The 17,772-nt window shown below is 39.7% G+C and overlaps 1 protein-coding gene across 1 annotated transcript in view; it reads right to left on the bottom strand.

The window, feature by feature from the left end:
* Window positions 1-670: 670 nt before the first annotated feature.
* arhgap5 (Rho GTPase activating protein 5) overlaps window positions 671-17,772 on the bottom strand; it is a 56,219-nt gene continuing 39,117 nt past the window's right edge. The window contains exons 4-7 of the mRNA XM_030718451.1: window positions 16,897-16,974; window positions 12,236-12,367; window positions 7,671-7,776; window positions 671-5,201 (exon numbers count right to left, since the gene is read on the bottom strand). Of these exons, the coding sequence (XP_030574311.1) occupies window positions 4,883-5,201; window positions 7,671-7,776; window positions 12,236-12,367; window positions 16,897-16,974 (635 nt within the window). The 3' untranslated portion in view covers window positions 671-4,882. The remainder of the gene's footprint in view (window positions 5,202-7,670; window positions 7,777-12,235; window positions 12,368-16,896; window positions 16,975-17,772) is intronic.

Here is a 17,772-nt window from a genome sequence, read left to right as displayed (position 1 = left end):
GTCTGACGCTTTGTTTGTGCTTGGTGATGTAAGGCATGGATGCAGCTGCTCAGCTGTGCCCGTACCACGCTGGTATCCACTGAGCTCCTGAGAGCGACTCATTCTTTCACCAATGTTTGTAGCAGCAGTCTGCATGCCTGATTTATACACCTGTGACCATGGAAGTGACTGGAACACCCGAATTCAGTGATTTGGATGGGTGAGTGAATACTTTTGGCAATATAGTGTATTTACCTTATACAACTTGGGCATTAATAAGCTACTTAAGTAGGATTATAACTCTTACTTGAGAAGTCTCAACACTATCCACTTTGCAAACACCAAATTACATTTAAAGTCTTGTGCAGCACCACTTTTCATGTAAAAAGTCTTACACAAATTTCCTTTTTCTGTTTTATTTATGATTAAACATTCTGATTTCCTGTGGCCCCCACCTTCCTGCCATCCCATTCAAAATTAAAAAAACAATCCTAGAAACATCCCTGCTTTACATCATGCTAATCTACCACCCATGCAGTGATCTTCCCTGCTGAGGTGTCTCTGATCCCGTTTCTGGACCTGCTCTGACCCCTATGAAGAAACCTTACTAAAACAGTTACATGTCACGTACTTGTTTTTATTTTAAGACTGTAAAAATATACAGAAATATAAACAACGATCGACAACTTTGGAAAAAAAAAAGAATCTTTATTTGGAAACATTATGGAGCGCAAACAAAGAAAAAAAATCTTTTAGAGTTTTTCCATTTCTGAAAATCATTTTTATTTACTATAATACAGCGGATGTTAAAAGTCAGTTGGTTTGTACACCGGTGTGATTGGATGAAGGCAGATCTTATCGAAAAAAAAAACGGTAAAATAAACAAAGAGTCGATTGATTGATGGAAAACTACAGACGAACAGCTTAGTCTTATATCATCTAGCAGCTGAGCCCCACCCTCCCTCCACCCTGCCCCTGAAACAATCGCACACTCACTCCCACCCTCACGACTCACTCGCCCTTCAAAACCCTCCTCTGTCCAACACCATAAAATCTTGAAGTGAGGGTTTGGCTTCCCCTTGGAAAATTGTCTTCCTCTAATTCACCTTTAACACCATCATTCACATTTCAGAAGAAAATATTTGTCTGCAGCAGGTCCCATTATAGACGCAGGTCTCCTTCAAAGTGCCCTCTCAATCAGACCTGTGGCGTGGTTAGACGGGCTTTTGGCTCTCTTCCTTTCCCTTCAGGGTTTTATCTCAAGGTCATACACAAAACCAACCCTCTAAGTTGGTTCAGTTGGTTGCATAACCTTTAAAATTTCTGTCCTGTCAAATACTCCACAATTAAAAACATGACATTATTAATTAATTGCACAAATTTCAAACTGTAGCAGATAAAATTTCAGCGATTAAAATATTTCTGAAAACAGAGTAATTATTTCAGCACTGATTGAAAAATAATGAGGCTGAATTTCTGAGAATTGATACAATGCAGTGAACCATTGTTGAGTGTATGAAACCACAGAGCAGGAGACAGTTGGGACCAAACATTTGTTTTATAACCGCTGGATTCATCTCTCAATGCTGACGTTCATTCTGACACTTTTCAGTCTTTCGGAGAACTTCTGGGATGTTTTTGCTAAGCCTTTTCATTAGAACCAGGCTGAACATCCCAGTACCAAAAGCTGCATCAAAGATGGGAGAAAAATGCTGTGTGATGATGCCCTTCATCACGTCCCCTCTACACGCAGCAATGCACTCTGTGTACGGTGCACTCTGTCTGAGGGATAATATCAGGTTGTAGCATCTGAGAAGGCAGCAGAAAGTGCAGAGGAAGTTCATAAACGTGGGTTAAATTATAAATGAAACCAAAAACAGATCGCTGCTGGATGATAAAGTGAATTTAAAATGATCAGAGGAGCAGCAGTCGCAACGTGAGGTTGAAATTTCAGGGGAAAAACGTCTGCAAGGACAGAATGGCGGTCTCAGGTTCACCACAGTAAAACCCTTTAAAAATAGACATTTTCAGTTCAGTACCTACACCGACATCCACTCTGTGCCAGGCGAGTTTTGGCTGCTGCTTTTAAACTGACTTCATTTCTGCCGAATAAAAGAAGTTTCTGTCCATCTGAATCCGTCTGCCGCAGATTAACCTGCCTAGAGATGATGTCATCCCACAAATGACACATCTGGATAGCTTTGTAACACACACAAAACAAATATTTACATATTATTGTGTATAAATAGATAAACTAATTGAGAGTACCTTTAATAAAGAGATTATAATTACAGACTAAATAAGCATTTTAGGGGCTGATTTAGGAGACTACCTGAAAAGATGTTATTTGGTAATAACAAATAATCCACTCGTTACTTGTTTGTAAGAAACAACTGTGCTCTATAAAAATGTTAAATGCCATGTACTCATTAAAAGTGGAATTATGCCAATGCTGTCACCATTTTCTTTATTCTTTCCAACACGTCAGCAGTGGTCGATGTATTTAGATTTAGTAGTGATACCCCCACAACAAAAATACTCTTACTTTATTAAATACCTTAAGTATTATGTAGTACATAGCGATCTTATACTGGCAAATTATTATTACCTATTTGTAATGTAACAAAAGTGCAATATTTACCTTCAAAAACTTAATTATTCACTTCATGAGAATTATTTCAAATTGTTACCAACTTGTAACATTTCATTTAATGGAAAAGTTTACAGGTTAAAATGATTCTACAGCTGACGGGAGTGTTTAGATCCAGATGGACAGGAAGCTGGAAATAAGAAGTCAAACATCCTCTTGCAGAGTATCAACAGGGCTTTATGTTTCAGAAAAGATATGCTCAGTTTTTGTGCCTTCGTCTCCCTCAGTGTCACAGAGGAAGAAAGCAATGAGAGATGTTTCTGTGTGTTGGACAGGCCAGAGGAGTTAAAAACTAACCATCTGTTATCAAACCCACTCCCTTCCCCTCCGTAAACACACGCGCTCACTCTCTCACTCACACTCGCACACCACCCAAACCACAAAGAAATATGATTATAGCTTCTGACAGATTATAGTCCAGTACCCCGTGGTAGTTCACTAAATCAGCAACCTTTGCTGCTGATAATTTTTTATATATTTATATATACTTATATATACTTCTTTCCTCTATTTAGGGAAAACTATATAACCAAAAATATGATATTAAGTGTTGATTTCTTGCATGGCGGAAAAGGAACAAATGCAAAAAATTTGTTTTTCTGTAGAAATGTTCCCCTTAACCCAAAGAGATTCAGATACAGCAATGCAAATCTGAACAGGAGCTCATTTAGAGTTTGATTTCTTTTCTCTCTCTCTCTTTTTTTTTTTTTTTTTTAACTTTAAAGCTCTTTTTTTTCACTAAGTGGCAAAAACAGAGACATGCAAATTTCAACAAACCAACAGAAACAGGAGAATGAAAACATGGAAATGAAAAGGCGGGATGCATCCTCCAGGAAGTTAGCCAACATGGAAGACGCCTCCTTGAACCAAACCGGTCCAGAATGCATCGCAACGTAGTGGTTTCCTTACTCATGTGCCATCGTCGAGGGGTTGTCGTCCCTTCCGGTTAAGAGGCGGTGCATTAACAGAGACACTCAGCAACAGTTAGCCAGAAGAATCTCTCATACAGAGCATCACAGATCCATAAGTCCACATTTTCTGTCCCTTTTCCCTTCTGAATCCCACCCTTCCCTCTGTAGAGAAGGTACAAACAGACCACAGGTCAGTTCACACAGATACACCTTCACACACGTCATCAGCATCATAACACACAAACACACAAGCTGGGTTGAAATCTGACGATACAAAAAATATTTAATAAAAAAGAAAGAAAGAAAGAAATGATGAAAAAAGCTAAGTAAACAGACACGAAATTGGCATGTGGATCTTTGACACAAATCGTGCATGTGCTGTCCTTTATGAGGGTCAAAGTTCATGTAGTGGGAAGGGAGTCATTTAGTATTTAAAAGAGAGAGCATTCCACCTCCCACCTCACTGAAACTTAAAAACACCTCTGCAAGGCTTCGACTGCACCTCATGTCCATGAGTGTGTTTGACTTTGAGTGTCTTGTTGACCCCCCCCCTTTCCTATTATGAACAGGGTCAAACATAAGAAGAAGAAATGTTTTCCTGTGCTGAAATCTGCAGGAAGACTGAAATCCTCACATTCAGCATGTGTGTTAGTCAGATAGCCATTCAGTCATAGAGCTAATGAGTCAACCAATCAGCGAGAATCAGATCTTTTCACATTTGAGTTGCAGTCGCAAGGATTTAACTTCCCTTTTCTCTTATCTAAAAGCAGGGATCAGGAGGGTGGGGCTTAATGGGGACCCCAATGTGCTATTCCGTCAGGGTGAAGGTAGTAGGGTAATTTTTATTCACCCCAAACGTGTCCCAGAATCCAGAGTCTCAGTCTGACTCTGAACAATTAGTGTTGTCACTATGTGCCAAATCAAAGCAGCTCGTTCACTGTTTTCAGCCTCTGTGTCATGAAAGGGGCAGTCAGATGGAAAAATTAGTTCCAAAAGGTGACGTGCGATTGAAATTCACTAATCCAGGATTTATCTCACAGGATGAGCAGGTCTCACAGATTAGGTTTGATCCAACAAACGGTCGATGCGTCTCTAACCCCCGAAGCTCATTCAGCTCAGCGTCGATGACAAACAGCAGCTGATGAATCCCCCCCACCCAAAAAAAGAAAAAGGAAAAAAAAAAAAGAAAAATCACCGACCAGGTTGCTTTATTTTCCATTTTATCAGCCCACCAGCAACTTGTAGAGTTGAAGACGACCTTCAGGCAACTGTCGGCCAGAAGCAGCTGGCAGCGCGGGCAAACAATCCCCCTGCTTCACTTCCCAGCGCGCTCCTCTGTCTCTTAGATGAGCGGGTCAGGGGGCAGGCTGTGCTGGATCTGCTGCGGCTGCAAAGGCGGAGGCAGCTGCAATGGCAGCAGGGCCTCCACCATGTTGTGGCAGTGCGGTGGCGGCGTCCCTTCGCTGCTGGAGCTCTCGGCCACCTCGCCGCCGTGGAAGAAGTAGTCGCTCTGTACAATGAAGGACTCGATGACGGCCTGGTTCAGCTTGGTGGTCGACAGCGTGTCCTTGTTCTCAAAGTCGGGTCGCATGAGCGTAGGCCAGAAGCAGATGGACAGATTGTCGGCCGTCATCAAGGTTGTTTTGCTATGCTGGCTCACTCTGCAGGGAAATACAAGATTTCACAGAAAAATTACAAATAGATGAGTACTCAGCTCGAGGAGACTCTTTATAAGACTTCACCCCCAAACCAATACTGGAAATTTGGCATGATTCACAGTTCAAATTAATCCTACATCCAATCCTGAAACCTGAGTGTTCAACTCATAGGGGTTACATTCATATAGACCTTATTTGAAAGAACATATACCTGACAGGAAAAGCATAATAGATTGTCTTAAAGCTGTCTGGTGTTCTGGGTCATATGAACCAAAAACCACATATTTTTGGGCTGAATAATGTTAAAGGGACTAGCTCTTATATAGTGCTTTCCATACAAGCACTTCCATATGTAACTAAGTTAAGTGCTTTATTGTCTAACATTCACACACATTCGTACTCCAACGCTTGCGTCGGAGAGCAACTTGGGGTTCAGTATCTTGCCCAAGGATACTTTGGCATGCAGCGTGGAGCAGCCAGGAATTGAACCGCCAACCTTCCGATTAGTAGGTGACCTGCTCTACCTCCTGAGCTTCAGCCACCATAATGAATAACTCAGTATTCTCTGTAAGGTGGGAATAATGTGAGACTCAAAGCTCACATTTAAATGTATTCAGTTTCTCAGTGAGGAGCCACTGCAATATTCAGCAAATTTAGTAAGACCGCTCTAACATGATTTACACAGTTTCACTGGTTTTCACTCATTCAAGGGTAGTCTGGTTCCTTTGAAGTGGGGTTATACGAGGTACACATTCACAGTGAGTGTGTTATCTTCAGAAAATGGCACCGGAGCGGAGTTATGTGCAGCCGTGAACGGCGTCAAAAGCAGAACGCTCTTCTGAGAGCTAAAATGAGAGCGACATCTTCAACAAATCAACAAACTTTGACAGCTGTTGTTCCATTAAGTTCAAGTATTCCTTCAAACTTTGAGATATCATTTATTGCTTTACTAGCACTGTGTAGCAAGTGGGGCTGGAGACATCGGTAAATGCCACGTGCTTTCGGAATCACAATATCAGTCAACATGGGAATTCGCTCATATGTATTTTCAGCTGATACACTGATGCATCCCAACTTTAATGTCTTATTTTCAACTTACGTTTTGAATTTCTGTTTTGTTTTTTTCTGAATCAACATGACAGAGTTTCTATTTTCATTTTAAAATATTCATTATTATAAATGAATATATATAAAGTTGGAATGAATTAAAATATTTTAATTCATTCCAACTTTAGCCCTCCCTAACTTAAGCTTTTTTTATTTGAATGTCACTGCACAGCTCCACGGCTACTTCATTTCAGCACCTGTTAGAAAAACTGTCCTAAACCTGCTCTGCGGTCTCTCTGTGTCTCTTCACCATCATTCTGTGTTGCAGCTACAGGCTGTAATATTCTCTCATGTCATGTCTCACTTAATGTTAGGTCATCTGTCCGCCTCTCATATTAGCCATGGATGTTATTTAGAATTTCATTTGATGTCAGGCCTTTTCCATCTTTATTTATGTCACAGGATAACATGCTGCTGGCTGCTGTTTCATTAAAACGTGTTCAGGTCCTCTTATGCAACTACTCACCCTGTGAAACTCAGCTTTTGTGGATAGATATCACTTCCATCAACAATCTAAACTGGCAGTACAGAATTACAAGTCAAAGATTTCCAGCATTACACAGGCGCTATCTGTGTCCACCAACAGCGATTTACTGTGACTGGCCAGGTGTGTGGAGGTGGTGCTCCCATTTTGTTTGTTACTTAACTACCTGTGTCATTTTTCCTATGTACAGTCCAACAACACCACCCTGGAATGACTGTCCACTTCCAAACCATAACCCAGCACTAAAAATAGAAAAATTCTCTTGCATGAGGCCCAATGCACCTCAAAGCTCTGAGAGAACTAAAGCCACGGTCTCTACATTAATAGGGTTAAGGCTCTTTAAGTAGAAGCTAACAAATTAGATAATTATCACTGGATGGCAACAAAAACACAACCAGGTAAAAAGATGAACATGTCACTCGTGTGTGATTCATCCTTTGCCTGTAGTCCTGCCATTCACTACTTTTCATCTCCAACCATGTCCTGTCAATCAAAGATCAAAAATCCACATTTTTATTACACCCTTTAACATCGCTGGGTGTTTCTAAATGTTCAAACGATGTACACATTTCTTAGGAGATAACCTCCAATCACTGCAGCAGTTATACAGGCATCTCCAAAAATGTACATCTGTAGCCGCAAAGGAAGTCAAAACTGTATCTGCAGACAGCTGTTTAGATGATGCATTCACTGCCACCAGGTATACAGACATTTGGGCTTTGAAGCTTACAAGCATTTCACTTTAATCATACACACACGGATAAAGAACATCGCACTGTGGACTTTGTGTCCCAAATATAGTGAGAGTGAATGCGCTGAGTGCACCTAGCCTTTGTGTGGGTGTGTTTATCTGCATGTGTGTCGATTCTGGGTTTTTTTACCTGTTGAGGTGTGTGATGATATATTTGAAGACTTGGTAGTTGATGGGAGGAAACTTCTTCACAATCTCCCGTAGTGCCTGTAGACGCTCCATGTAGTCCATGATTTCTAACACACACACACACACACACACACACACACACACACACACACACACACACACACACACACACACACACACACACACACACACACACACACACACACACACACAGAGAAAGGATAGAGAGCAATTTACATTTTACACACAGCCTCTCTTGGGAAAAGAAATTATACTCTCTGGAAAACAAAAGGCTGAAATGCTGCCAAAAGTGGCTCCCACGCTGTGCACTAACACACACACAAAACCACACACACACACACACACACCAGCACTAAACCTCATGGGCAGAAAAACTAGCCTGCACTGGTTTTAAAAAAATACAGGTCAGCTTTTGCAGACTAGGAAAACAAACATATGTGCTCACCATTTATAATCGAGGTATAGAGCCGAGAAGAGAAATGCAGTTTCCCCGCAAACACACACATTCAATATTTTAATGCTTTTTTGGCTTGTATGATTTACTGCTGTGTGGTGTATGACTTTTCATTGTAACCTGCCTTGTTCCAAAATGTTTTGCCTCATTACCCAGACAGGTCTGACAGCTAACCATACCTGTCACAAAAGCTTATCATCAGGTGTAACAGGGGTCACACTGTTGTCTATTAAATCAATCTGTAATTTAAGCAGCTTCAAGCCACAGGCTCCTTTGTGAAGGACTTCCCTGAACTTCACCGGAGAACTCCCACAGTATCAATCAACTCCTTCTTTCTGTTGTGCCTTTTTTTGTCTTTCTGGCTTCAGCAAAGTTGAAAACATCAGACAACTTTAAACTGATTGTTTTGTAATCAGGACATCAAATATCTAATCAGCAATTTGTCAAAAACCCGACAAATTCACACCACAGAGCTGTCAAACTGATTTGTCTGCAAAGACGTGGGATTACCAAAGGAAATGCAATGAAACAAAGGCAAAATTATTACTGTTATATTACAAGGTAAAAAAGAGACATATCAGCAAATATTTAGGTTTTCTGTGAGACAGGAATAACTGATTACTTCTGAGTGGGACGAGAAAACTACAGCAACAAAAAAAAAAAAAAAAAAAAAAAAAAAAAAAATGGGGAAAAAAAAGGTAAATCTGAACATTTAGCGTGTTAAAGAATAATTCAAGGCTGAGGCCAGATTTGATAAAGCTGGTAATTAAAAAGGGATAATCTATTTATTTGGTTTACATAAATTACAAATCAAATTAAGAGTCAAAATTTTGCTTTTTATTGTTTATTTTTGGTTCATTTTATTCTATTTTCAATTTATTTAAAATGTTGACCCTTAATGGGTAGGATCTTAAACAGCAGATGAATATTAATAACATGAGTCAAAATATCTTGGAAATTGGCATTGCCATTTTATAAGAATCTATACAGTACTGAGCAGGGGTAGAGCCATGTTACTGAGGTTCAACAATCCAGCTACAAGCAGCTACTGATATTTTGATCCAGAATATGACAGAATAGGAGAAGCGTACAGTTCAGAGACTGACAAGACTGCGGTGGCTGGGCTGCATGAAGCTTAAGGGGTGTGTGTGTTTACAGGGCTGTGACTACACCCATAGATATCATCAGTGCATGTAAAGTGACGGCAATAAGCTTTTCTGACATACATCTATGTATAATTCTTGAGTAAATGAAACTGCAATTAATAGGACTTAAAAAAATATTTCATTGGGAAGCTCGTGATTTTCCTTTGGCTCTGGCTAAAACTACTGTGGTTACAAAGGAACTTCCCTTTTGCACAGCAGGAGGAAATGTTGACACATCATTTATCCCATATAAAAAAATAAATCTATGGATAGACAGGAGACAAAGGAAGAGGGGTGGGGGATGGCATACAACACAGGTGCTCAGCTGGAATCTACTCCTACACATAACATGTGTGTGCCTTAAACATTAGACTCTCAGGATGCCCTGCTTCAGTCACCTTTTCCCACAAAATTTCCAAAAAAAAAAAGAAGAAAAAAAAAAGACATGACGTGTTTGTCCCCCATATGCCGCATGTCTCTGGATTCTGGACTGTAGGTCAAACAAAGAGAACAGTCTGTAGGGAAGTGTGAAGGATGTGTTCTTGTAGTTTATAGACAAAGTGTCTTTAAAAACAAGTAATCACAACTAGCAGCAGGCCCTTAGCCCCTTATTGGGTTTAATTACACACACACAAAAAGGCAAGCAGAAAAAGCCTACTATATTCCTAGAAGGTAATTTGTCTGTTAAATTCTTCAGTATTCCACAGCCTCTCCAGGGAATGCATCACTTTCCTCCCGGCAAACGCTCAATGGAGCTGAAACGCTCCACTTACTTATTAAATATTTAAAGAGCAGATGTGAAATAAGGGCTTCTACCTTTGAATTGTCATAACAAAGCTACTTCAACAAAACCCTTGCCTTTCCTATCGGAAACATTCTCCACGATATTCCAGACATTCCAAGACTAACAGGACGCCATTTATATTTATAGACACAAATTTTGAGGCCAACATGATGCATAGATTTATTCATCCTGCACACCATCGATCATCCTAACGAGGAGCCAATGGGAGCCTTTGACCCTCTAATGGCTCTAAGAGGTTAAAGGTTGTTAACTGAATGCAGTTGCAGTTCGACACAGTATACCACGGGACCGATATAACGACTGACTCTCCTTTTATATATATATATATATATAATATATATATATATATATATATATATATATATATATATATATATATATATATATCAGCCTGACAGCATTTCACATGGTATTTGGTTCAATAAGGTGATAAAGCTCTGTGTGCAGATGTGTTTAGCTGAAGCTTTGATGATCCCCGTCGGGAAAAGAGCCGACTGCAGCTGCTACAGGAAGCTACTGTTGTTGTTATTGTTACAGAAAGAAAATAAATAAAAGATTACTAAAAATACGCTGAACAGAAAAGACTAAAAACCAGGACCAAATTTAGAACTGAGTAGATAAAAAAAAAAAAAACAGACAGATGATGAACTGAGGGGGTGAACGAAGGCACAACATGCAAAGCTGCTTCAGTATAGCCCAAGGAAAAAAATGCAGCTGGAAATGAGCATAGGAGGTCCCCATTAAAATCATCCATTACATGAGAAATCTGTGCAGCAGATCTAAGCTGTATGTATAGCATTGTTAATCTTCAGTCTTTTCTTTTCTGAATACAGTGGTTGGAACTTTTCCATGACTCTGGATTCACTCGCCTGATTCAGGCTCCAGGACAAGCGCTCTGATGCCAAACCCGCTTGACGAGTTAGTTACTCTCCTGATGGAAATATACTGTTTGCTACTACAACACGAGTTAGACTTAACCGTTTGAAGAAACAGACAGCAAGGAGGCCAATCTAGCCAGACTGTAGTCACGTAACGAGCCAGGAGAAAGAAAGAGAACAGAAGAGCTGATTCAAGCCTTGCAACTAACAATTGCTTTATGAATTATCAGTTATTTTCCTGATCATCACTTTGTATATCCAATCCTAAAGTTTTGTTTGACTATTAAACCAACTTAAATAATTCTCAAAAAGATGCTGACCAAAAGCTGCTTCCTGCCATACAGGAGTCATTTTTCAGAGAAGAAAAACCCGCCTACCTCCATCTCTCTTCCTCTGTCAGCGTAAGAGATGATGATGTCTTTTTACAGTTCTCCTTATTTCTAATTTTGGCTCATTAATCTGCTGTCGTCAGCCTGGTGGTTTCAGCACTCAGTCTCGCTATTAGGCACACGGGACACTCGCGTGCACAAACACACACACACACACACACACACACACAGAGCAGAGCGTGGATATCTGACAGCTTCCTGGGGCTGAAAAAGCCTCTTAAAGAGTGCATGATGTGACAGAAAGCTGTAGGTGTGTGTGGAAACACAGCTAAAGTTCTGCAGCACTAAGGACAGCTGTTACAGTACACAAGAGGTTAAAAGTAGAACCCGGGGATTTTCAAGAGCCATACTGATTTTTGGCAATTTAAGAATCTGATGTTTCTTTCTCTCTCTCTCTCACACACACACACACACACACACACACACACACACACACACACACACACACACACACACACACACACGAGCGAAACAAACAATTTCCCTAACATTTGTTATGTGTAGTTATTTAAAGAGCCCAACTGATATAGGAGTCCTTACTAAGATAATATGACAATGCAGTTTAAAAATAATCTTGTTTTCCTGTCAAATCGAGTTGCAGATAACGGCTCTTGTTTACACTCTGCCAGATTCTGCTCAGATCAGCTGTTTGTCGCGCTTTACTGTGTTACTTTTACAACCACCATTTCAGTTCCTTAATGTTAAGGATTTGGATTACAGCAAAACATTTTGAATTCAGCGTGTTTAACAATTCCTTTAACTTGAAGGTCGCATTCTATGTGTGACAAAAGTGTAATTTTTGTGATTTTTTTTTTTTTTTTGCTATCAAGACATAAAATTACAGTTCACGGCTCAGGTGTGTGTTCATTCTTACTTGCAGCCTCCACCAGCTCTGGGTGCAAGCTGTATGGGATCAGCGGATCGGGTAGGTCAGCAAAGAAAGCCTTGAGCGCTCCAGCGGCAGCGTTCACCGCCACATCCATCGCCACAAAGTCAATACTGTGATCTGCAAGGAGAGAGAGAGAGAGAGAAAGAAAAGGCTCAGCAGCAGATTCACAAGGTCGCTCAGCTTTTGAAGCTTGTTTTGTAGCATTCGTTTCATCCTCTGCATCACAAACAGGAAAATGGCAAAACAACTCCACCCAGACACAGTTTCTGGTTACTATGATCAAACCGACTGTCCTCTAAAGTCTGGGTTAACTACGCACAACACGTTTGCTCGTTTCCTTGCTGTTGTCCTAATAACTGGCACCAAATGACATCATTTTGCACGGAAAACTTCACCAACAAATTAAAGCTTCTTCTAAACAAAACATTATAATACACACAACTCTCCACTTTCAAAGACAAGAAATAAAATGAATGACTGATAAATGACAAACTTTTAACTTTATTTTTTCTACACAATAAAAAAAGAAAAACACATCAAAAAATACAAATGCGCAACGCAATCTCATTCAAATAAACATTAATGATATGTATTCTGTTCATGCCGCCCAATCCCCTTGACTGTAATGTCATTCAAATTTATTCATGTGTGGCAAACAACGCTGCAACTAAAGATTATTTTGGTAGCCAAATAATCTGTCAATTATTTTATTGATTAGTCGATTATTTCAATCTTACCTCACCTGTTCAAGCCTGCCCACCTGTTAACATCACCTTGTTGTCTCTTCTCACAATTAAAATAATGACCCATAAAAATACGAGTTTGAATTAATCAAATGTATTTTAACATTAATGTGACCATCACAATAAGTATTTTTAAATGAAATATAATGTGCAAATAGTAAATAAAAACGGCCTCTGTCCAAAAGTTCAAATAAGGCTTCAAATTAAATCAAAAAGATTTTTCCGTCCAAAACAGCTGACAAGTTTACAGATGATTCAGTTCATACAGAGGTTTATTATTCAGAATGAACACTGATATTAATGGGAGGGGAAAAAAGGAGACAATGTAGCTGCTCCTATTGTCCTTCACTCATTAGCTAACATCACTGAAATGGTGGCGCTTAGCAAACATCATCCATGAGAGCTTGTTTCCGACAGGTAAGCTAACAGAAACATTACTGTACAAACATTATCAGGGATCAACGTGATGCACTAACTCTCTAAAACGTACCCATCCAGAGCTGACGTCACAGCTCCAGGGTGCCAGCGTTTTAAACGCTCACACTGCAGTGGAATTTCCACCGACATCGATTATGCTGATGAATTGTTGCAGCCCTAGTGGCAAATATTATTTCTTTTGGTTGTTGGGATAAGTTATTGTTTTTTTCTGATATTTATAAACAATATCAAAGTATTTGGCATGGGGGTTTTTTTTGGCATCAATAGAGCTAAAATCCATAATAAACCATAAGATTATTGTAATTTAGAAGGTTTGTACGGTAGCTTCATGCACAGCTGATTGCCGATAAGAGTTAGACAACCTTCTGATGTATTTACCACCCTGTCACATGTCAGCCAGTTATCATTTACACTGTAATTGGCTGCTGATTCAATCACCTGCCTCCAAGCTGATATAAGCTGACCTTAGTAACCGATCTGTCGTTGCTAACGGATATTTCACCTGTCATCCCTTCAAATCGCTGAAGTTCAATCACACAGTCTCTGGTGGCCACAGCATTACAAGGTTTTCATCTATATATGTGACTCAAGGTACAAAGGTGCATTTCTGTAGTACAAGAAAATTATTTACTGAGAAAACATTCATGATTTAACATTTTAACATAAAACTTACGTCAATATATTATGCAGTACCCGTCTGCTCTTTATGTGGAATGCATTTAAATATGTTACATGTTACGTGATAAATGGGCAGAAGACAATGAGAAGCATTTATTTTAAGTATTTCAGAGGAGATTACTGTGGTTCATGATTCACTGTCTGTTAAAGAATGCTAAAATACTAAAGGTGGTAACTTGTTATTAGTTAACCTACAGTATCCTTCCTTTGGGCACATTAAGGTGGAAAATGAAAAGGAGCTGGACTCAGAAATACCACAAACATCCCAGCACTCAGAAATGGCACAAACTCCATATGACCGGCAGCAGAGTGGCTTTTCTGGAGCAGACGGACATTGTTTAAAATAGAGGGGGTGATGTGGACCTAAACGGCTACATCTTCAATGTTTAGGCTGCACAGATGACAAAACTACATCGCAGCCACCCAGGTGTATAAACTGCCCCGGAAACTAAGTCTGTTATATCCATGTTAAGCCTGAGCGTGGAGCAGATTTGTGGATCTGGGACCAATAACCTGCGCTCATGTCCTCGCATATGAGTCCAGCAGGATTTTGCTGGGTCAATGTTTCAGTTTGAAAGGATATTAAAGAGCTTGTCAGTTGTGGTGATGCAGCAGCGAGGCCCACAGCTGAGTTTTTGTGTCTGAGCAGGAGAACAGAGCTCCTCTCTGATCACAGCTAACAGAGGTTATCATCAGTCTGTCTGGAGGCACAGAGGGCCGAGTGTTTCTCTGATGGAGCAGCAGGGCTGGAACAGAATACACGTCCAGTTCATGAAAGCTTTTTGTTGCTCTGTTATTTATGATGAGAAAGAGGGGATGCTTCAGCTCCATCACTTTTTATTTCTGTTTCATTCACAAATAGGTTTTTTAAAAAAAAGTGGGTTGGGTCATCTTTTTAGTCAGGAGCTTGAAGTCTCTACACACTGATCTCATTAACCCTAAGTAAAAATACTCTGATAGTCCAAAAAAGATACATGATTTTTTTAAAAAAGCACATCGCTTCCTGTTTTGACACACGGTAACAGCCAACCGATGTGGGGAAGGAGGAGAAACGGTGAGAAATAGGACAGGGTCCTAAAGTAACCCAACAGCTGTCGCAGTGCACCTGAACGATTGCTGACACACATGCTGAGCTACAACTACTCTAAAGAAATAAAGAGCATTGAGAAGGGGGGGGGGGGGGGGGGGTATAAACAACAGGAAATGCACAAATGAATTTATGAAGGACAGGGTAGGAAAGAAGGAGGTGAAAGTGTGTAAAGAGAGTGTGCAAAAGGACGAGGATATTAAAACAAGAGAGGGACCAGTGCTGTCCCATCACACCTGAGCTGTTCTCCTTTGCAGAACGTTTAAACCTTTAACTACTCCCACGTACTCAGCTTATATGTTGAATGGTGTATACTCTCATTTTACATTCCAGTAGTAACTATTGCCACCACCCTGCATCCAGCCAATTTGCAGCACCACCCAGTACAATAATGGCCACATTAGTACCAAAAAAAAAAAAGTCACACTGAAATAAACAATTTTCTTTTACCTGCCAGTTTTACCCTTAACTGTTTCTGCATGCCACACATTAGAAGATTTTGATGATTGATTTTTAACACGCCACCCACACACACACACACCCACACACACACACACACACACACACACACACACACACACACACACACACACACACACACGACCTTTTGCAGAGGTACAAAAGCATATACATATATCTAAACAAAGGAATAAAAATAGTCAGAAAAGCTTAAAGCAGCAAATACAACAGAGTATTATGAAAAAAGCAAATTAAATAAGTCACTATTATGTGAATACATTTAGTCTGAATCTGCCTTTTTTAGTAATGAATAACTGAAGCGAGTGCCAGTGCTCAAGGGATGGAATAACAATGCTGACGAGACATTTTGTATCTCTGTTTTAAAGAGAGGGAGAGAGGGAGGGAAGTTAATTACCATATTTGTTTTTTTGCTCTTTAATTTTTTTTTTTTTTAACTTGAGAAGCCAGCACCAGATTTTTGAACCATTAAAAAATTTTTCATGTGGAGTTTTGATTTTTTTTTTTCTTATTTTAAATAATTAAACAGTCAGGGCTTAAAGGCATTTTAAGGCTGTGCATTAGTTACTCTGTTACCACACTTGAATTACTACTGAACTTTAATGTTACTTTTCCCTTTTATAATGGTAGATGGTTTCTTAATATGAAATCATCAGCCTAGAATATGCTCAATCTATTCTCCTGAACAGAGACTGCATGGCCACATGAAATTTAATGCAGAAGATATATACAAACTGCAGAAATGATTCAATAATCAATGCATACTTCATCTCAGTCAAGTCTCCATATTTCAGCACCTGGCTGTAAAATGCCTGACGCTGCTGACCATGTGCTGGTGATTTCTGCCTGTGGTGACTTTATTTATACTAACAGCCCGTTTGGCGGCCCCCCAACCATCATGAGCAGTTTCGACTCTACTCCACAGGGCATGTGTTTCTCTTTAAGCACTTCTGCTGCATGGTCAGGTTTGGAATCAGGCTTCTGGAGTTTTCTCTGCGGGTTAAATTTATTGCACACATCACACATGCGCTGCTTGATTCGAGAAATGTTTTCCAAAGAACTCCCAAGTTCTTAAACGGCACGATTCAAGTTTATGGGAAAATAATTTTGAATCACGTTCTGTGAAACTAGTAAAAGCCGCTGGCCTTTGTGCTTTGAAACTCCATGCTCTGCATTTATGGGTCTCTGCTACGAGCGCGTGTCTGTGCAGTTGAGTGTTTTACCTTGATCAAACTGTTTCTGAATGTTGTCCTGGTCGGTCTTGTTCCCACTGACACGATACAGGCCCTCTGTCGTCAGACCTGCAAACACATACAGCCATTTTCATTAACTGCTCTAATGGACTTCATTCGTGTGGACTTAAAGCAACATTTTAAAAAAAACAAACAAACTGTTAGAGTGCTGAGCTGAAACAGATGGGCCAACAGAAGCACTGTTTCATCTAATGTGGTTTTCTGTAAGAACATACTGAGAGCATTTGGAAATAAAGCTAAAAACTGCACACTTTTCTTTTTATTCATTCATCATTTCTCTGACTGAAGACTGTCCTCTTTCTAGGATTTCAAAGCCTCTATAAACAGTATTCACATTAGACATGTTATATTTAATTATGGATTTTATTTCTTTTTAAATGCTTGTAAATGCTGTGTTATCGTTGCATGTAAAACATATGACTAGAGTGGATAAAAAATGGTTATGATGCAATGAGACCACAAGCTGAAGCAGTAAGGGGGGTAAAAAAAAGTTGTTTAGAACCATGTATACATTTTTTAATATACAATTCATTTGATGAGAAAAGCACAAACAGGGACAAATATTTCATCACAATCGCTGGAAATCAGTGGATTATATTATTATTATAGCTTTACTATAATAATAATAATAATTACATAAATATAAGAAAAGAAAGAAAACGGAGAAACTTTATTTGCACTGCATTTTTCATTTTGTTAATAGGGTCATATTATGCATTTCTCTATTTCCTGTCATATATACACTCACAGCCACTTAATTAGTTACACCCTGTTAGCATTGGGATGGACCCCCCCCCCCCCCCCCTCCCCCCCTTTGCCTTCACAACTGCTTTAATGCTTCACAGC

Source organism: Archocentrus centrarchus, chromosome 22, assembly GCF_007364275.1.
Source record: "Archocentrus centrarchus isolate MPI-CPG fArcCen1 chromosome 22, fArcCen1, whole genome shotgun sequence".
Taxonomy (NCBI): Eukaryota; Metazoa; Chordata; class Actinopteri; order Cichliformes; family Cichlidae; genus Archocentrus; species Archocentrus centrarchus.
This window is presented reverse-complemented; position numbering and strand designations above follow the sequence as displayed.